At 54.9% G+C, this 19,205-nt stretch overlaps 1 protein-coding gene across 1 annotated transcript; it reads right to left on the bottom strand.

The window, feature by feature from the left end:
* Positions 1 to 2,936: 2,936 nt before the first annotated feature.
* Positions 2,937 to 15,686, bottom strand: PRKCG (protein kinase C gamma). The gene is given in 19 exon segments (XM_043992061.1): positions 2,937 to 3,669; positions 3,671 to 3,730; positions 4,034 to 4,174; positions 5,072 to 5,179; positions 5,289 to 5,369; positions 5,506 to 5,644; positions 5,927 to 5,989; positions 6,090 to 6,181; positions 6,270 to 6,458; positions 6,655 to 6,813; positions 7,801 to 7,830; positions 7,994 to 8,081; positions 8,923 to 9,057; positions 10,636 to 10,792; positions 11,068 to 11,199; positions 11,627 to 11,738; positions 13,630 to 13,712; positions 14,772 to 14,803; positions 15,181 to 15,686. Coding segments are annotated over 19 exon segments (2,112 nt in total). The 5' UTR covers positions 15,351 to 15,686; the 3' UTR covers positions 2,937 to 3,528.
* Between the last annotated feature and the right edge of the window lie 3,519 nt (positions 15,687 to 19,205).

The following is a 19,205-nucleotide window of genomic DNA, read 5'->3' as shown; positions in this document are numbered from 1 at the left end:
GCGTCCCGGCCCCCGCCCCCCTGGGCTTCTTCTTCCTCCTTGGCCTCCGCTCCGGCTCCGGCTCCGGCTCCGGCTCCGGCTCCGGCTCCGGCTTGCTTTCGGGCCCCGGGCCCAGCCTCCTCCCTCCCTCCCTCTCTCACTCCTCGGCGGACGGAGACGGGAGCAGGAAGCCCAGGCCTCTCATTGGTTGCAGAGGAGGAGGGGAGGGAAGCAGGGAGGACGCAGAGGATGGGGATGGAGAAAGACTGAGACACTGACACAGAGACAGACAGGGACAGGGACAAAGAGACCTAGCCAGAGAGCCGGGAAGAAGGACGTGAAGAGAGACGACGAGATTCAAAGTAGGACAGAGACCCCAAGCAATGGAGGAAGACGATGCAGTTTGCAGCTGGACCAGCAGAAAGCAAGAGGAGGGAGCCAGTGAGAAAGTGGGGACAGAGAGAGAGCGACACCCAGAGCCAGGGAGAGAGAGAGGGGCAGGGGTTCAGAGTCCGAGAAACCGAGAAAAAAGAGACGAGAAGATGGAGATGAAGAGACAGAGACACTCACAGGACAGAGATACAGGGAAAGAGAGGCCGAGTCTGAAAGACGCAGTGAGACCGGACAGAGCATCAGCGAAGCGGACGGGATGGACGGCAGGCCAGGCCTGCAGGGGCCGGGTCGGGGGGCGCTGGGTGGACGGAGCCGAGGCCGGGCCGGGTCCTGCAGCCTTCACCGAGCCGGAGTGAGCCCCCCCACCCCAAACCCCCCCCCCCGCCCCAGCGTGATGTCAGCGGCCCGTCGTGCGCTCCCCCCACCCTTCTCTCTTAAAGGCGCAGGGTCCGAAGCTGCTCTCACTTGGCCTGGGAAGGGGGATTCCAGAATGACCCCTGGGAGAACCTGGGACCCCTCCTCTAGTCCCACCCCTTCAGTGACCTAGGATCCTCCCTTGTGTCCCAGACAATCAGACATTCCCTCATCCAGCAAAAGCCTTATTCACTCAATGCTACCCTTTCGAGGACCCAGAAGATCCCTTCCCTAGTCCCACTTTCTCACGGACTCAGGTGTCTAGGATCCCGACCCCCTTGCGGACCTAGGATGATTTTTCCCCAATCCCATTCCCTCAGGCACCCAGGGGTCCCCTCCCCCAGCCCAGCCTCTTTGGAGAATCCAGGCGACATCCCTTCCAGCCATCCCCAGAAGGATTCAGTTGGCCCAACCTCTGCCCCTTCGGGGAACCAAGAGCCCCTTCCCCCTGCCGGGCCCTAACAGGAACCCAGTGTCTGGACTGAGCTGAATGGGATTTGGAAATGAAGACAGAATTCAGCTACTGCTTCCCCGCCCCCTCCCTTACCCCAGGACTACATTTCCCAACAGCCCCCTGCAGATAACCGCCCCCCCCCCACCCAACGCCAACACCACCGAGGGCTGGTAGGGGACAGGAATAGGGGAACTAGCCGCAGTTGCTGATGGGAAATAGAGTCTGGGTGTGAAGGGGGAGGTTGTGGAGGGCTGGGGCGGGGGCAGGGAATGAGAACAGTGGCAATGATTCTGAAAAGGGCCCCTCAGACCCTCCTTCTGTCTCTCACTCACCCTGAGCCTGAATCTTTGATTCCTTCTCACCATCTCCGACTCTTTCTGTCATTGTTTCTGTCTCTCCCGATGTTGGTGTCTCTCACTGTTTCACTGTCCCCGACTCAGCATGTCTCTGTCTCTCATTACCCTAGTCTTACCATCTTTGATCTTGTCTCTCTATCTGTCCTTGTCTCAGTCTCTTCCCCTCCACCTATGGCTTATTCTTCCCTCCCTCTTCTCCTCCCCTGTTCTCTCTCTCTCTCTCTCTCTCTCTCTCTCTCTCTCTCTCTCTCCTCCCCCACTCCCCGTCTCCCTCTGCCCGTCTCCCTTCCTCTCCCCCTTCCTAGCACTCTTTTTGGTCTAGTATTTGAAGGGTAGACTTAGGTCAGTAGATATATAGTAAGTCAATAAGCGTTTATTAAATGCCTACTATGTGCCGGGCAATGTGCTAAGTACTGGGGATGCAAAGAAAGGTAAAAGTCTCTGCCCTCAAGGAGTTCACAATCTAATGGGAGAAATAACTAGATACAAACAAGATATATAAAGTACAGAAACCCACCTTCCATACAGCAGCCAGTGATTTTCCTTTATAAAGCAGGGGTCTGCCTATGCCACACCCCTTGCTCAATGAACTCCAGGTCTCCCTATTGCCTCTAAGGATCAAACATAAATGTTCCTGTTTGACTTTTGAAGGCCTCAAGCTACCATTCCAGGCGCCCGCCCCTTTCAAGAAAAGGTGTCCTGCTTTTATTTTGAATATGTTGATGTATATTGTCTTCTCCCATAATAATCACCCCTTCCATTTCTGTAGCACTTAAAAGTGTCTTGCATATATTATCTTATGTGATCCTCACAACCCTCCTGGGAAGCAGATGCTATTATTATCCCCATTTTGCAGATAAGAAAGATGAGTCTAAGAGTTTCAGTGACTTTTCCAAGGCCACTCATCTAGTAAGTGTCTGAGACAGGACTCGAACTCAGGTTTTCTAGACTCCAACACTTGAGCCTCCGTAAGGATAGCTGCCCCCAGATAAAAAGTAAACTCCTTGGGGGCGGGGATTGTTTATTTTTTATCTTTGCATTCAGAGCACTTAGATCAGTGCCTAGCACTTAGAGCATGCTTAATGAAGCTTGCTGATTGGCTGCCCAATATGTGCCTCACTTTCCTCTGCACTGGAACAGTATCTGTGGTACCTACTAGCCAGAAAAAGTGAGGCTCCAGTGAGAGAGAGAGGCTCTCAATGATAAGAAACCCTCAATGTCCTTCTATCACACTCTTCTCCCCGTTCCTGTCTTTCCCTTTAGTTGTCAGTCTTTTCCTCAAATTGTCTTTCCTTTCCATCCCTTCCTTCATAACCCAGGCAAGCGAACACAAACTTAGCCAGCATCAAAACCCCAACTTTATTTCCCAGCCCTGAGGGATGGGGGTGGGGACGGATATAAGGAGCCTGACTGAGGGAGGCCTCAAAGACCCAGAGAGGTGAATCCAGGGCTCCATGAAGCTGAGACTTGAATCACACAGGGCAGTAGGAAAGGAGTTTGGCAGTGATTGGGGGTGGGGCAGGGAAGTTCTAGAACACTGGCTGGTGGAGAACACCAGAGAGGGAAGGGGGCAGGGAAGACTAGATAGATCTGGATACTGGACCCCAGCCAGGGGCCATCTCCATTCTCCCCTGGGGTCCCAGGTGTGGGGGCACAGCCTCCCACAGGACTTCGAGCTGAAGGTAGGCTCTAGGCTCAGGGTAAGGGATCTAGGAGGAGAGTGGGTCAGGGGTGCTAGAATGGGGGTGGGGAACTAGAATCAGGAAGGTCGATCAGGATGAGAGGGTTAGAGTGAGGGTTAGGGTATGCAGGATGCCAGTCCCAGGTGGGGGAAGGGGGCAGAGAACAAAAAGATATTAGAATTCTCCCCAGCCCCACCCCTCCAAGGGGAGGGGAAAGCAGCAGAGGGGGCCTGGGTCCAGCACTGCCTGCTCACAGGACAGGCACAGGGCTGGCACCAGCCCCAGGACTGGGAAGCTCTCGGGCATCAGGATGAACAAAGTCAGGGTTGACATAGGTGAAGCCCTGGAAATCAGCCTGGTCAATACTGGCCAGGACCAGGCGGTCAGGGGGGGGTCAGTGCTGGGGCTGCACGGGTGAAGAACTTGTCGAAATTCTCACCACTGCGGCCACACTGGGGGAAGAATGGGATTGGAGGTTATTGGGGTCTCCTTCTCCTCTTCCCCAAGGTCTTTACCCAGTCCTTGAGCCCATACACACACACACACACACACACATAAACTTATACACTCACATACCATGTACACTCATACACACCCCCCACAGAATCCACACAATCGCATACATACACACCCACCACACATACTCACACACTCATATACCATACACACACCCACATACACCCCCGCACAATACACAGATTCACACACACACACACACACAAGGATGGAAAATGGATGAGGACCAAGATACTGACTGGTCGTGGCCTGAAGGGAGGAGCAATCTCTAGCCTCTCTAGGCGTTCCCAGTCTATCCAGCGGAAGAAGCCATGAGCCCGAATGGCAGCCTCTCCATCAGGCCCAGAGCCCAGACGCTTTCCTGGGTGTTTAGTGAGGAACTAAGGAGGAAGAGAGGCAGAAAGAAGGAAAATCCGAGCACAAGAGATGGAGAGACAGACAGACCGACAGACAGACAGACAGACATGAAGCCAGAGGAAAGGAGGAGGCAGGGTAGAGAAAGAGAAGGAAGAGCAGGACCAGAAGAAGTTGGACCTGGACAAAGATGAGCCACTGGGGAAATAGAAGGAATTGAGAGAAGCAGAAAGACAGAGAACCACAAACAGATCAATTCAATTCCATTCAATCCAATAGGTGAAGTACCCACCGGGCAGTCACTAGAGAAAGCCTTCAAGGAGTTTTCACTCTACAGTAGGACACAAGCAAGACCAGAGGGACACAGAGATACAGAGACAGAGTAACACCAACCTGAACAGGGAGAGGTAAATAAAGACAGAGCAAAGGGGTGAAGACAGAAGCACAGAGAGAAAAGCCAAATTGGGATCACAGAGACGCTGAGATAGGGACAAACGAGTGGATACACTGGGACTCAAAGAATTAGCCTAACTAAGAATGACAGTTCAGAGTTTTTCAGTCATGTCTGACTTTCAGTGACCCCATTTGGGAGTTTTCTTGGCAAAGATACTGGAGTGTTTGCCATTTCCTTCTCCAGCTCATTTTACAGATGAGGAAACTGAGGCAAACTGGGTTAAGTGACTCGCCCAGGGTCACACAGTTAGTGTCTGAGGCCGGATTTGAACTCAGGAAAAAAAGTCTTCCTGACTGCAGGCCCGGCGCTCCGTGCACTATGGCGCCATCTAGCGGCCCAGAAAAGAGCAGAGGTGAGTTCAGACAAAGATGAACACAAACAGGCCGACGCAGGCACGAAGCCCAGCTAGGGAGCGAAGCTCAGACAGGAAAGGGGAGGGAGGAGCTGCAGGGCCGACTACGGGGCTCACCCCCTTGCACACTGCTACCGCCTCCCGGGACAGCGCCTTCGGGTAGGTGACCGTCTGCTCCATGATGGCCTGAAAAAGTTCTTCTTCGTCCTCCCCGTCAAACGGAGGCTGGAAACGGAGACCAGAAGTCAGCGCTCCCTGAGCCGGGCCCAGGTTGGCGCGCTCCCCGAGCCGGGTCCAGGTTGGCGCGCTCCCCTCAGTGTCCCGGCCTTCTCACCTGCCCCGCCAACATCTCGTAGAGCAGCACTCCGAAGGACCACCAATCCACTGACTTGCCGTACGGCTGGTAGGCGATAATCTGCTCGGGGGACACAGGGCCGGGAGGGGCCTTCAGGAGACCAGTCCGAGCCCGTTCCCCCAACCCCTCTTCATTATACCCCGCCGCCTCTGGGCCCAGGGTGCCGAAGATCCTCCCCCAGGGGAGGAGAAAGAACCTCAGGAGCTATGTAGTCCGGGGTTCCGCAGAAGGTCCGGGTCGTGGTCCCAGGGAAGATGTTCTCCTTGCACATGCCAAAGTCCGTGATCTTGATGTGTCCGTCCGCGTCCAGCATCACGTTGTCCAGCTTCAGGTCCCTGAAGGGGAGGAGCCAAAGAGAGAGGCGGGGCGGGGTCAGGGAGCCCTGGGCCAGGATGGGGCCTGGGACGGATATAAGGAGCCTGCCTGAGGGAAAGGGAAAACCGTGATGCTTGGCCATGGGCCCGAGCGGAGACAGTGGATCCACCGGGATCTGGATCCAAAAGGGGCGGAGCCTAGAGGATTCGGGAGAGGGAGCCCAGGGGCTGGATAAGGGTGGAGCAACCTGGAGTATCTGGGGAAAGGACTCTGGGCGCGGCGGGAAGGTGAGGGCCCCTCACCTGTAGATGATTCCCTGGTTGTGGAGGAAGAAGAGACCGATTGCAATTTCGGCCGCGTAGAACCTGTGCGGGGCGAGAGGCAGAACGCCAGAGTGCAGGCGGTCAGTACTGGGGCCCCTCCCCCTCCAACCCCCCTCCCCCACCCTCCCTCTTGTGCACTCACGCGGCATGCGGCTCCTTGAATTTGCCCAGCTGCTGAATGTGGTACATGAGGTCCCCGCCCGTCACATACTCCATCACAAAGTACAGTCGGTCCTGGGAAAAGGAAGACGAGGCGCTCAGAGGCCGGCCCCCTTCTCTGCTCTGCCGCCCCTCCCCCGCAGCCTGGGGCCCCGGCTCTCACAGGGGTCTGAAAAGTGGAGTGGAGCTGCGTGAGGAAATGCGGCCGCCCCCCAAGCCCGCGGCCCCCCAAGGCCAGCACGCGCTTCTCCACAAGGGTGCAGTCCACGTCGTCGTCCTGCACGATCACGTCCTTCTTCAGGATCTTAATGGCGAACAGCTCATCGGAGCCCCGACGCTCAGCGAGCATCACCTAGGAGCCAGAAGGACCCGTGTCCAGCCCGGCCTCTCTGAGCCTTCCTCACCCCATGCCCCGGGGACACAGTGGTACCAGCCTCCCGCTCCACACCCCACCCCCAAGCCCGGTCAGGTTTCCTATGAGGTTTCCTAGTTCCTTCCCTCCTCTCTACCCCAACCGCTCGGAGGCTCAAGGTCCGTCCGGCCCTTACCTTGCCAAAACTGCCCTTTCCAAGCACCATGAGGAAGGTGAAGTCGGAAATGTGCAGGCGGCCCGAGCCAGAGCCGGAGCCGGAGCCGAAGAAGCATCGCTTGGAATCCGTGGGGCTGGGGGAGGGGGAAGGGGAGGGAGAAGGGCCCAGGCGCACCCGCTGCCCAAGAGGAAAGGAGGGAGGGACGGACGCCAAAGAGAGATGCGAGTCAGGTGCAGGCAGAAGGTTCCCCCAGATCCAAGCAACCCAAAGTCGCTGCAGCTGAGAGCCAGCCACCGAAACAGGACCCAAGAAGAGAAGCCGCCCCAGTTGGGACCCCCCCCCCCAAAAAAAAAATCTCTGCCTCCTCTAATTAGGGAAATGAAAGGGTTTGGAGTCCACGGCATGCAATGATGTCCTTGTCAGCTCTGAAGCAGAGAGACCATGAGAAAGAGAAGGACGGAAGGGAGGGAGGGAGGGAGGAAGGATGGAAGGAAGGGAGGGAAGGAGGAAGGAAAGAAAGAGGGAGACAGGAAGGAAGGAAGGAAAGAAAGAGGGAGAGGGGAAGGGAGAAAGGAATGGAGAGAGGAAGGAAAGAGGGAGAGAGGAAGGAAGGGAGGGAGAGAGAAAGGAAGGAAGGGAGAGAGGAAGGAAGGGAGAAAGGAATGGAGAGAGGAAGGAAAGAGGGATAAAGGAAGGAAGGGAGGGAGAGAGGAAGGAAGGAAGGGAGAGAGGAAGGAAGGGAGAAAGGAATGGAGAGAGGAAGGAAAGAGGGATAGAGGAAGGAAGGGAGGGAGAGAGAAAGGAAGGAAGGGAGAGAGGAAGGAAGGAAGGAAGGGAAAAGGAATAGAGAGAGGAAGGAAAGAGGGATAGAGGAAGGAAGGACAGAAGGAAAGGAGGGAGGGAAGGAGGAAGGAAAGAAAGAGGGAGAGAAGAAGGAAGGAAGGGAGAGAGGAAGGAGGGAGAGGGAGGTCACAAAAAGACAGGGAATGCTTCAGAGACAATGATAGAGACACAAAGCAGACTTGTGGAAGAGAGAACTAGACTGCAGAGGTAAGGACAGAGACTGAGGGACCAATCGAGGCAGGCCTGGAGAGAGGGAAGACACCCCCAGGCTCTTGGGGTCACATACCACCCCCAGCTCAGCAGGTCTGGCCCCCTTCTCACCTCATACAGCTCCAGGGGGTAGTTACAGGCCTGTGGGAGAAAGAGGGACAAGCTTAGACTGGAGCTGAAGTTCAGGGTTCTGGTCCCTGTAGGGGCAGGTTTGGGGAACAAAGTGGGGAGAACCACAGGGAGCCATGAGGTGGTACAAAGACTGTTGGACTTATAGTCCAGAACCCTGAAGAGGAAAGGGTACCTCAAACTTGTGCAGAAGCCCGCAGTTGTCAGCATCAGCCACTGGGACATTGTAATATTCGCCCTCCTCTTGGTTCAGTAACTTGTACCTGGCACACACACCAGCCAAGGAGGGAACCACAACATGGGGGCAAGGGGAGACAGAGACACAAAGAGACAGAGACCCAAGGGAGACAGAAGAGACACCCCACCATACAGAGATCCCAAGAGAAGAAGGGGCACCCAAAGACAAGGACACAAAGCCAGGACAGGGGTGAAACAGTCCAGACACGAAAGGGGTGAGAACCCACAGAGAAAGGAAAAGAGTGAGCCCAAGGAGAGCAGAGCCAGCCAGACCCCAGGGGCAAAAAGAGCTCAGAGCAGGGAATTGAGGGAGATCAAAACACAGGCCCCCGACCACCATACGTATACACAGAGAAACCCCAGGGACAACGAGAGAGAAATAACCAGGGAAGGAGACAGGAGAGAGAAGAGACACCCTCATTCCCCAGATGGCAAGAGACAAATGACGACAGTAATCCAGAGAAAGAGGAGGAGGAGGCAGTGCACATGGAGCGCTCCAAAATGTGAGAAGGAGGCCCCAGACACATGGAGGAATGTGACATGGGGAGAGATCAAGGTCTCAGATACAGAGGAAGACACCAAGAAACCAGAGAGGGGGAAAGGATTCAGAGAAAGACAGAAACCAGGAGAGTGACAGAGATCCCACATCCCAGCCCAGAGGCGAGACGAGAAGACCAACAAGGACCAGAAAAAGTGGAGATGTTCTGACCCCAGAGGTACAGAAACAGAAAGGCGGAGAGAAAGAGAGGAGGTAAATGAGACTAGGCTGGACTAGGGCTGGGACCACTGTGTGGGGCTGAGGACAGAGAAGGAGCCTGTGCTGGACCTCCCAAGTGCCCCTTCCCCAGGGAGAGAGAGCAGCCTCACCAGCCATCTACTGAGGCCTTCAGCAGCTCAGAGACACCGAAGGACATGGCTCCCATGAAGTCATTTCGGGACGTCCGATCCCAGTCCCAGACTTCGATGCTCAGACGTCTCTCCACATCCCCAGGCTTCAGGGAGCTGCAGGAAGGGACCAGGACCAACTCAGTTGTGTAGTGGGGACATTTGGTCCAGCCCCTCAGCCCAGCTGGAGCCATCCCTCTTCTCTGACCTGTGGTCATACCCCAGCTCCTCCTCATTCAGTCCCTCCCCACCCCTAATCCCCTCTCTCATTCTTCAGGCAGTCCATGTATCTGTCAGTTTGTGTCAGCTGGACTGGCTTCTCTATCAGTATCTCCTCTCTCTATCTCTGCCCTGATCTTTCTTTCCCTCTCCACCTCTCTGTGTCAATCTTTATTTTTTTTAATCTATTTGTTTGTTTAGGGGTGGAGCAATGAGGGTTAAGTGACTTGCCCAGGGTCATACAGCTAGTAAGTGTCAAGTGTCTGAGGTTAGATTTGAAGTCAGGTCCTCCTGAATCCAGGGCCAGTGCTCTATCCACTGCACCACATAGCTGCCCCCTCTGTGTCCATCTTAATCTAAGGGTCTCTCCTCCTCCCCCTCTCTCCCCTCTCTCCTCTCTCTCAGTTTCTCTGTCTCTTGCCCCCTTTCTCCCCTCCTGGCCTCTATACTTGTCTCCCCCACCATCAGAGTCTCTTCTGTGTTTCTAATATAGATCATCCCATGAAACTATCTACCATTTTTTATAGTTCAGTCATGTCTGACTTTCTGTGATCTCATTTGGGGTTTTCTTGGCAAAGATACTGGAGGGGTCTGTCATTTCCTTCGTTCATTTTACAGATGAGGAAACTGAGGCAAACAGGTTTAAGTGACTTGCCCTGGGTCCCACAGCTAGTATGTATCCAAGGTCAAATTTGAACTAAGGTCTTCTTGACTCCAAGCCTGGCACTCTATCCACTGCACTACCTAGCTGTCCTATTATCTTGTGTTTATTTTGTACACACTTATTGTATATAGATCACTCTAGGAGCATCTGTTCTGCCCTTGGTATGACAAAAGTCAAACAGGCCCTCCCCACTAGGAGCTTACACTCTTGATAAGAGACAAGGAATACTCATAAAAGGTGATATAGGAGGGACCTTAGTGACAGGAGGGATGTGGAAATGCCTTATGAAGAAGGTGGCTCTTGGGGCAAATTCTGAAAGAAGCGGAGGCACTCTAAAATCTAGCGGTGAGTAGAGTATTTCAGGCACAGAGAGAGGCAATGCAAAGGCATGGAAGGGGGAGATGGAGGGCTTTCTGTGTCCAGAAGCCCATACTTTTATGTCCACCTGTCCAGCCCTGTAGAATATAAGCTCCCTGAGATCGGGGTCTGTCCTTGTTTGCGCTTTGGGACACAGCAAGGACTTAATGCGTTTGTCTCTTGATGTATAGGGATCGGAACATTAGCGCTGGGAAAGCCCTTATCGAGGGCAACCATAGATAGGAAGACTGAGGCCGAGAGAGGGGGAACATTTCCTCGCAGGTCACGCAGCCTAGACCCCAGGTTTGAAGGGAAGCCCAGCTCAGGACTATGGCTCTGGGGGTCGCTGATCATTTCTGGACGCCCCCACTGCCCTGCACCTCCCACCGAGGGCCAGTTTGGGGACTCCTCCCCTGGAAGCTCTTTCTGCCTTCTCCCAGAAATGGAAGACTCACAACACGAAGGTCTCGTCCCACACCGGGTTTAGCGTGGCCTTCACAGTCCGGGTCTTCTGCTTGCTCACATTCTTTGGGTCCGGAATCAGCTTTAGTTTCACGTAGGGATCAGACAGGCCATTGGGGTCCATGGGGATGAGGTTACGCGCTTCGCCCACTGAGGATGGAAGGGGACTAGGCACGCGGTTCAGGGAGGCCGAGTCATGAGTCCCCCAGCCCCTGCTCCCCCACCCCCGTTGGAGCCCCAGGTAGTTCCTCCCCCATATTATCAAGGGAGATCTTATTGGTTAAGTGCTTAGCGTAGCGCAAGGGACATAATAGATCTTAATATAGCTGGTTCCCTTCCCTCACTCCCACTGTCCTGCTCCGAGGGGACCCAAGCTGTACACTGCCACCAGGTGACAACCGAGAACGCAGGTCAGGGAGCCTCACCTGTGACGTGGATTTCATCCCCAGACGGGGCCCGAATGCGCAACTGCAGGCGCCCTCGCCGCTCTGTGTGGTCCACACCACAGAGAGAGGGCACACTTCGCACACAGCGCCGATGCACATTCATCTCGCAGCCTGCAGGGGGCAACATGGGGGCTCAGCAAGGACTACAACTCCCAGCATCCCTCGTAGAGGGCTGGTAGAGGCCGCAGAGCATCCTGACACATGTAGTCCCCCCGGGAATTCACAAGTCCACACCCACCGCTTCCCCCTTAGGTCTCCCCCGGTGCATCAACCCTCTCTCCCTGAGCCGACTGAGCAGGGCCTCCATCCCTCCAACAATTCCTCAGTGGGGTGGGCTGACATCCCACTCTTCACTTCCACTTCCCTGTATCCCACCCCTGTATCCGGGAGTGGTGGTCCCCCGGTGGTCTGCATGCACCTACAGGTATCCTTCTGTCCCTGGACAGTGCCCAGCAGAGAGAGGAGCCCATCTCCCAGCATTCCAGCCCCCACCCCACCGTCCGACCGGGCCGCGGGCTGCCTGGTCTCCTGCACTCACAGGCACATTTCATGCCCTGATGTACCAGCCCATACAGCAGGGAGCCACAGTGGTCGCAGAAGGTCGGGCTGCTGTAGCTGTGCAAACGAAACTTGTGCTTGTTGCGGGGGTCCTAGAGGGCAGTGAGAAGGTCACGAGAGCTCCCGGGACAGTCCTCGAATTCCTCATCTCTGGGCCTGCCAGTCTCTCATGCTGCCTATACCTTAGCCTCCCCGTCTCTGTCTCTGGTTCTTAGAATGGCCATCTCCCCAACTCGCTGCCTCTCCTCTCTCTTATCTCTGTGCCTTGGTCACTGCCTCTGTCACCCGTCTCCCCATCTCTCTGCCTCTCTTGTCTCTCAGGCCTTCTATATTTCTGACTAGAGGAGCTGGTCGTATGTGGAGAGAACGTGAAGTCGATTCACAGATCTGGAATCAAAAGGGAGTTTCTTAGAGATCGTTGGGCAGTTAGATGAGGCCATACATAAATTGTTGGATTTGAATTAAGGACGATCTGCATTCAAATCTCAACTAAGACATTTACTACGTATGTTGGTCCAAGGCAAGTCACTCAATCTCTCTACCTCAGTTTCCTCAACTGCAAAATGGGGGTAATAATAGCACCTACCCCCACAGTTATAGTGAGGATCAAGTAACATATGTAAATTGCTCTAGAAATGCTTGCTGTTATTTTTTTTATCATGTGTAGCCCCTTCAAACATTACAGAGGGAGATATCGAGGACTAGAAATTTGCCCAAAGTCACACAGTTGCATCTAGTGCCCCATCCTCCTGCCTTTAAATGTGGGGCTCTTGCCTCATCATCCTGCTCCCTCCCTTGTCTCTTGGTATCTCTGTCTCCCCATCTTTGTCTCTGCCTTCCCCTTCCATCTGCCTCACTGTTGTGTCTCATCCTAAAAATAACAACCACTCCCATTAAAGGGTTTTCCTCCTAGCAGCCCGGGGAAGGAGGTAGCCCTACGGTTTACAGATAGGGGAACTGAGGCTCAGAGGGGATGCCTGACATGGTCACACATCCAAGAAGCCAGCATTGGAAATCAAATATCTCCTGACTATGGCTACAACAAAGGCTCTTTCTATTTCATCATTTCATCCCCCATGAGATCCAAGACCACAGATGTACCTGTGGGTTCAGAGTCAGGTGACTTGAGTTGGAATCTTAGCTCAGCTTTTCACTCTGTGTCACCTTGGATAAGTCCCTTCCCTTCCTTACTTTCCTTTATGTAAAATGAAGGGGTTGGACTCCATGATCCCCCAAGGGCCTTCCTTTCCAGTCAGTTCCTATATTCTGTCATCAATCTCTCCCTACATAAAGAAGGTATGCCCATTAGACCCAGCCTGAGGCAACTTTCAGTTCTGGTCTCAAGTCCATCTTGGGCTCAAAGTGCGGATCTTGGATAGTATAAATCTCAGTTTCCCAATTAGGACAATCAGCCTTGAACTCCCTACTTCATAGGAGTGATTCTGCCTTTTGGACACTGTAAAGCCTCGAGAATATGGTCTCCCCTTGTTTTGTCTTCTCTGTCTGTCTCCAATATATCTCACAATCTCTCTCCACCTCTGCCTCCCTGTCTCTTTGACTCATGCCTCTCAGAATGTCTCTGGGCCTCTTCCCCACCATCACTCTTTCTTTCATGCCTATGCCTCTCTCATCATCTCTGCTTCTAGTGTCCATCTCACTGCCTGTCACAGTCTCCTTATCTTCATTTCTCTTCATCTCTGGTCCTCCTAGATCCTGGAACTCCCCTGGCCCCACCCCTGACTCCATCCCCCTTCCTCCCACTTCCCTCCCTCCTTCTCCTCCAGTCCCATGTATCACCACCCCATCCCTAGATTTCCAGGCCAAGGGCAGAGAATGTGGGGCAGGAGCCACTGCTTCCAGCCCCCCCTTCCTCCCCCCTCCCATAAAAATAGCTGGAGAAACTGGGCCAAGCACCCAGGGGGAGCCGGGGAAGGGGGGAGCAAGCCATGCCTCTGCAGAGACCCGGGCATAGGGGGCACTCACGTCCGTCTGGGGCCCCTTCCCTGCGCCCGGACACTCGAAGGTCACAAATTCGTGGCATCGTCGGTGAACCACGAAACTGCAGACTGGAAGATAGAATGATGGATGGACAGAGACCAGAGAGACAGAATGAGGAAGACAGAGACATAGAAAAGGGTAGAGTCAGAGAGAGACAGAAAAAGAGGACAATGAGAGAGTCAGAAAAGTGGTAACAGGGACAGGCAGAAAAGGATGGAGGCAGACTCAGAGGAAGAGGCAGACAGAGGCATCAGAGAATGGTCAAGACACAGAGGGAGACAGAAACGGATAATGAGGGATAGAAAAAGACACAAAATGAGAGATATAGAGAGGAAGACACAGATCGAGAAACAAAAAAGAGAGAAGGACAAAGAGAGATTGCAGAGGGATGGAGACAGAAGAAGACAGAAACAGAAACATTAAAAGACAGAGACACGCAGAGAAGGAGGGAAGGAAGACCAAAGAGAGAGAGCCATAGATCCCCAAGAGGAGTGGATATATGGAGAAGAGAGGAGCAGAAGGCAGATAAAAGCACAGGAATTGAATGGGGGGGATCCTACTGCCTATTCCCACCCCCTCTCTGACTCACTGTGTTCCCAGAAACAGCTGTGGTCCACTTGGGCAACCGCCCCTTTCCCTCCCCAAGCCCCGCCTTGAGGAAACCCTAATGAAGAGATGGGGTTGCTATGGAAACAGCAGAAGGACCAGGGGGAGCCTGCCAGACCCTCTCTCCTGTTCTGGCTCTCCCCGACTCAGCACCTTTCTATCTTTCTGAGTCTCTCTCTCTGTATCTTCCTGTCTCTGTCTCTCTGTCTCTGTCTCTCTCTGTCTCTGTCTCTCTGTCTGTCTCTCACTGTCGATCGATCTCTTCGTGACTCTGGGTGTCTCTGACTCTCACCCTCCCCCCCCCCACTGGCTGTTCCCATAGTAACAGATTCCCCAAAGATCCTTCCCCACCTGGAGCTGCGGGGGCCCCCACACTCCTCCTTCCTCCTCCCAGGCCTGGCCCCATCCTAGTCTTCAGAAGCTCAGGCTTCTGCTCCACACTAACACGTGGGCCCCTCCCCCGAGGCACGCGAAGCCCTCTGCTCTCCAGAGACCTCGGCCTCTGCATCCCCAGAGCTTACCTTGACATTGAAGGCCCTGTTTGCCGATTCCCCTGAAATGAGCCAGACCTTCAGGTCAGTGGGCTATAGGGAAGGGTAGCAGAAAGGAGAGAAGGGACTCTCTCTCCCAGACCCTAGCCCTCGGAAGCATTGTAGTTCCCAGCTCCTTCCTCGCAAAGACCTAGATATTCCCTCTCTCAGCCCTCGCCCCTAGGGGACATAGGAGTCCCCTCCTCCAGCTCTACCCCTGGGGACCCCAAGAATTCTCTTCCCGGAGCCCCTTCCCCTCGCGCCCCCTGAGGCCCCCCCCACCGCAGCTGCCGCCCCCTAGGACCCTCGTCACCCTCTCTGCCAGCCTCCTCCCCCTAGAGTCCCCGAGCCCCCTCCCCCAGCCCCGCCTCCTAGGGCCCCAGTTCCCTGCCTCCCTCACCAGATGAAGTCCGTGCAGTGGCTACAAAAGGTGGGCTGCTTGAAAAAGCGGGCGGTGAACTTGTGACTCTTCACCTCGTGCACGACCTTCTGGCGCAGAGCCCCCTTCCTGCAAAACAGGGGCCGGGGGCCGCCCTCGGCCTCCCCACCGCCCGGGCCCAGCCCAGCCATGGTCCCACGCCTTCCCTCCCAGGGAAACTGGGGAAAGACTCCGAGCTGGAGAGAGACCTCAGGCTGAGGGGGGGGGGGGGAGGGAGGGGAAGGAGGAGAAGGGATCGGTGAGGGGAAAAGGAAGAGACCTCGGACAGAGAGACTGGAAGAGATGAAAGGAAGAGATCCCAAGGGAGAGGCCGAGGAGCCAGAGGAGGGGTGGGGATAGCAAGAGAGAGGGAAGAAAAGGAACAATATGGAAAAGAGGAAGAGATGGAGGAGACGGGAAAATGAGAAATGAGGAGAGAAGAGATGTGGGAGAGGGAGAGAGAGAGAGAGAGAGGAGGGAGACGGAGAAGGGAGATGGAAAAGGGAGAGGGGGAAAGGATGAAAGAGAAAGAGATGGGAATAGGAAGAGGAGAGAGGTAGGGAGAAAATTTAAAGAGAGAGGGGGAGATGGGACAGAAAGGAGAGATTGGGAGGAGAGAGAAACAGAGGGAGAGAAATGAGAGAAAGAAGGGAACAGAGATGAGAGAGAAAGAGGGGAGAGAAATCTAGGGAGGGAAAGGTAGAGATGGCCAGAGACCTGGAGAGAAGTGAAGGGACAGACACAGATATAGGGAGGGGCAGAGGCAGAAATGGGCAGAGGCAGAGCTAGGAGAGATAAGTGGGCAAAAGCGGAGAAGCGAAAAGAGGGGGAGGAGGAGGAGGAGGAGACAAGAGGGGAGGGAGTCCGCAGTCCTGGGGGCCGAGGAGGGGGCGGAATGGGGGGCAGGAGAGCCGGGCGAACCGGGACCCCGATGCTTTGGCTGAGCTGCGCTGTGAGGAGGCTCTAGGCACCTGCTGAAAAGTGGGGGCCCTAGGAAGGGGTGTTACCGTGACGACCAAGAGGGCGGGACTTCCTCTTAAAGGTGCCCCCCCCAACCCCCTAGGCAGTCTGTTCATCTATGTGTCTGTCCCTCTCACACCCCCAGTGGCCAACCCTAGCTCCCTTGCCCTCCAGTTCCCGAAAATCCGTGTCTGACTCAGTCTCTCCCCATCACACCTGGACCCTCTCCATCTCCATCATCTTCCTCCTTATCTTCCTGTCTCTACTGCCTCCCTACTTCTCTCTCGGTCTCTCTCGGGTCTCCGTCTCTCTGTCTCTCTGTCTCCCTCTGGTTTCTGTCTTCCTGTCTCCTTCTGTCTCCCACTCTTCTTCACTGTCTCTTTGTCTCTCTGTCTCTGTCTCTGTCTCTACTCTCCCGGCCCCGCCCCCGTTGCTCTGGGCAGCGTTCACCGCTCTTCACAGCCCGAAGCCGAAGCAACGCGATGCATTGTGGAAAACGTAGTCCACCTCCAGCCTCGACAAGCGCCTGGGGCGGTGTTGGGAACTACAGCCCCCAACATGTCTCGCGGCAGCTCGGGCCCCCTAACAGCCTCGCTTCCACCACTAGGCTGCTAAGCCTAGAGCCAGAGCCCATCCCCATCCATCCCCACCCATTCCCCGCCTGGGTCTCCGGAGGAGGAGCCCCCCCCCCACCCTTACCCCGACCCACTCGAGGCTGTCTGTCTGACCCTAGGCTTGCCTCTCTAGGTCTCTCTGCGCCAGCCTCTCTCTCGGGATCGCAGTGTCAGATCGGGGACCTTGAAAACCACTTACTCCCTAACTTGACAGAAAAGGAAACTGAGGCTTAGAGGAGCCAAGCACTTGACCAGAGCCGCCCAGGCAGCTTGAGGGGCAGAGCCTGGGTATTCCGCCCGCGGGTTCGGTGTCTCTAGCGCTTCCCCGAACGTCCAGTCTTTGTCTCTTTCCCTCGTTCTCTCCGCCTGCCTCTCGGTCTTAGGTCAATCAGAGCCGCCCCCGCGGGCTCAGCCTGTTCTTTCCAGCCTTCCACACCTTCCATCCCGCCCCCCCCCCCCGCCCCGCGCCATGCTCTTCGATCCAGTGACACCGGCCTCGCGACTGTTCCAGAACAAGACCCTCCAATGCCCCCTCGCCATTTTCTGGCTAGGTCCCAGCTAAAACCCCATCTTCTACAAGAAGCCTTTTCCAGACCCTCTTGGGCTACCTTCTCACTGTTGGTAAGATTCTAGATCGTTCTTGCACCTGGTTGTTTGGCCGTTGCTTACCCCACCCCCCACCCCGTAGATTGGGAACTCCTCGAGGGAAGGTCTTTTTCTGCCTTTGTGTCCCCGGAGCTAAATACACGCTTCGTGACAGATTCCAAGAATGTCTCTGCGGGTCGAGTCTCAGTCCCTTCCTCCATGGCTCCGTTTTGCAGTCCCTATCTGGTCTCTGGATTTGTCTTTACTGTCTTTCGAGGTCTCTCAAAAGCTGTCCCTTAGGGGCAGCTAGGTGGCCCAGTGGATAGAGCACCAGCCTTGGAGTCAGGAGGACCTGAGTTCAAATCCGGCCTCAGACACTTAACACTTACTAGCTGTGTGACCTTGGGCCTTGGGCAAGTCACTTAACCCCAATTGCCTCACTTTAAAAAAAAAAAAGAGTTGTCCCTGGCATGTCTCTGAGTCTTCCTCCTCGTCTGATCCTCTGGCTCTAGGGATCAAGGCTGATCGGACCCTGCCCCTCCAACCAGGACCACTGAGCGCCGGGTCCGATGTCTTCTACCTGCACCTTCCCCTCCCCCTTCACCTCTCTGCTGCCCCTCCCATCTGCCTAGCCACTGGTCAGTCTAACTTCCCCTTTCTGTCCTCTTTTCCTTCCTCCTGCTCCAGGCTTGCTCCCCCAACTACTCACTGAGCACGTGGCCTTCTTCCAGGTTGAATAGTTTTCTCCGGGGGGGGGGGGGGGGGGGGGGGGGGGGCTTCTATCCCTCAAGTCTCTTCCAGGCCCCAGGCCATTTGAGGCCCTCCTGTTTTCTTCCATTTCTCCTCCCTTTACATTGGGGAGATCTTGCTGACAGGAAGGGGTGCTGCTGGTCTTGGAGTCCTGGGACACCTGGGTTTGAATCCCACCCCTGACACTAGGAGACCATGGGCAAGTCCCTTAAGGCTGCTGAAGACTCAGTTTCCTCAGAGGTAAGATGGGGCCAATAACAACTGGTCTGCCTCCCAGTCAATCTCAGGGAGCCCCTCCTTTTTTTTTTTTTTTTTTAAGTGAAGCAATTGGGGTTAAGTGACTTGCCCAGGGTCACACAGCTAGTAAGTGTTAAGTGTCTGAGGCCGAATTTGAACTCAGGTCCTCCTGACTCCAGGGCAGTGCTCTATCCACTGCGCCACCTAGCTGCCCCTTGTTTTTGTTTTGTTATTTTTTTTTTAAATGGAGCCCCTCCTTGGAAAGCTTTGTTAAACAAGCTCTTGTGGAAGCAGCTTTGCTACATTAGTCCTCTGGGCAGCTCTAGGCGTGGGAAGCAGATCATCTGGATACTAAGCCCCAGCCCAGCCCTGACCTGCCTAGGTGGGCAGTTCACCTGTGAGGCCTCTTCAGCTTTCCATGAATCATGGTGCTGTTGGTGCTTGTGACCTGGGACTGACGACTTCTCTCAAGTTTACTGGCCACCGGGGTGCTTCCCCCAGAAGAACCACCCATTGAGGGGACATGGACTAAACGAGGATTCACCCCATTCTACAGATGATATTGAGGCTCATGGAGAAAGGGAGTGACCTCATTAGGATCACACCACCACTAAGTGTCAGGTCTCCAGGTCTTGGACCTTCTCTCAGGAAGAGACAGGACTCAGTCATGGGGGGGGAAGAGCACAAGAAGCCTAGGGATCAAGTCTCAATACTGTGAGACAAATCCCTTTCGATCTATGGGATTCAGTTTCCTCACCTTTAAAACAAAGAGACTTGGCCTTTTGGAATCAAAGACCTGATTTCAAATTCTGGCCCTCCCAACTACCCCCACAAGCTTGAGTAAATTCCTTCCCTTTTCTT

The sequence above is a fragment of the Dromiciops gliroides genome, chromosome 3, assembly GCF_019393635.1.
Source record: "Dromiciops gliroides isolate mDroGli1 chromosome 3, mDroGli1.pri, whole genome shotgun sequence".
Taxonomy (NCBI): Eukaryota; Metazoa; Chordata; class Mammalia; order Microbiotheria; family Microbiotheriidae; genus Dromiciops; species Dromiciops gliroides.
This window is presented reverse-complemented; position numbering and strand designations above follow the sequence as displayed.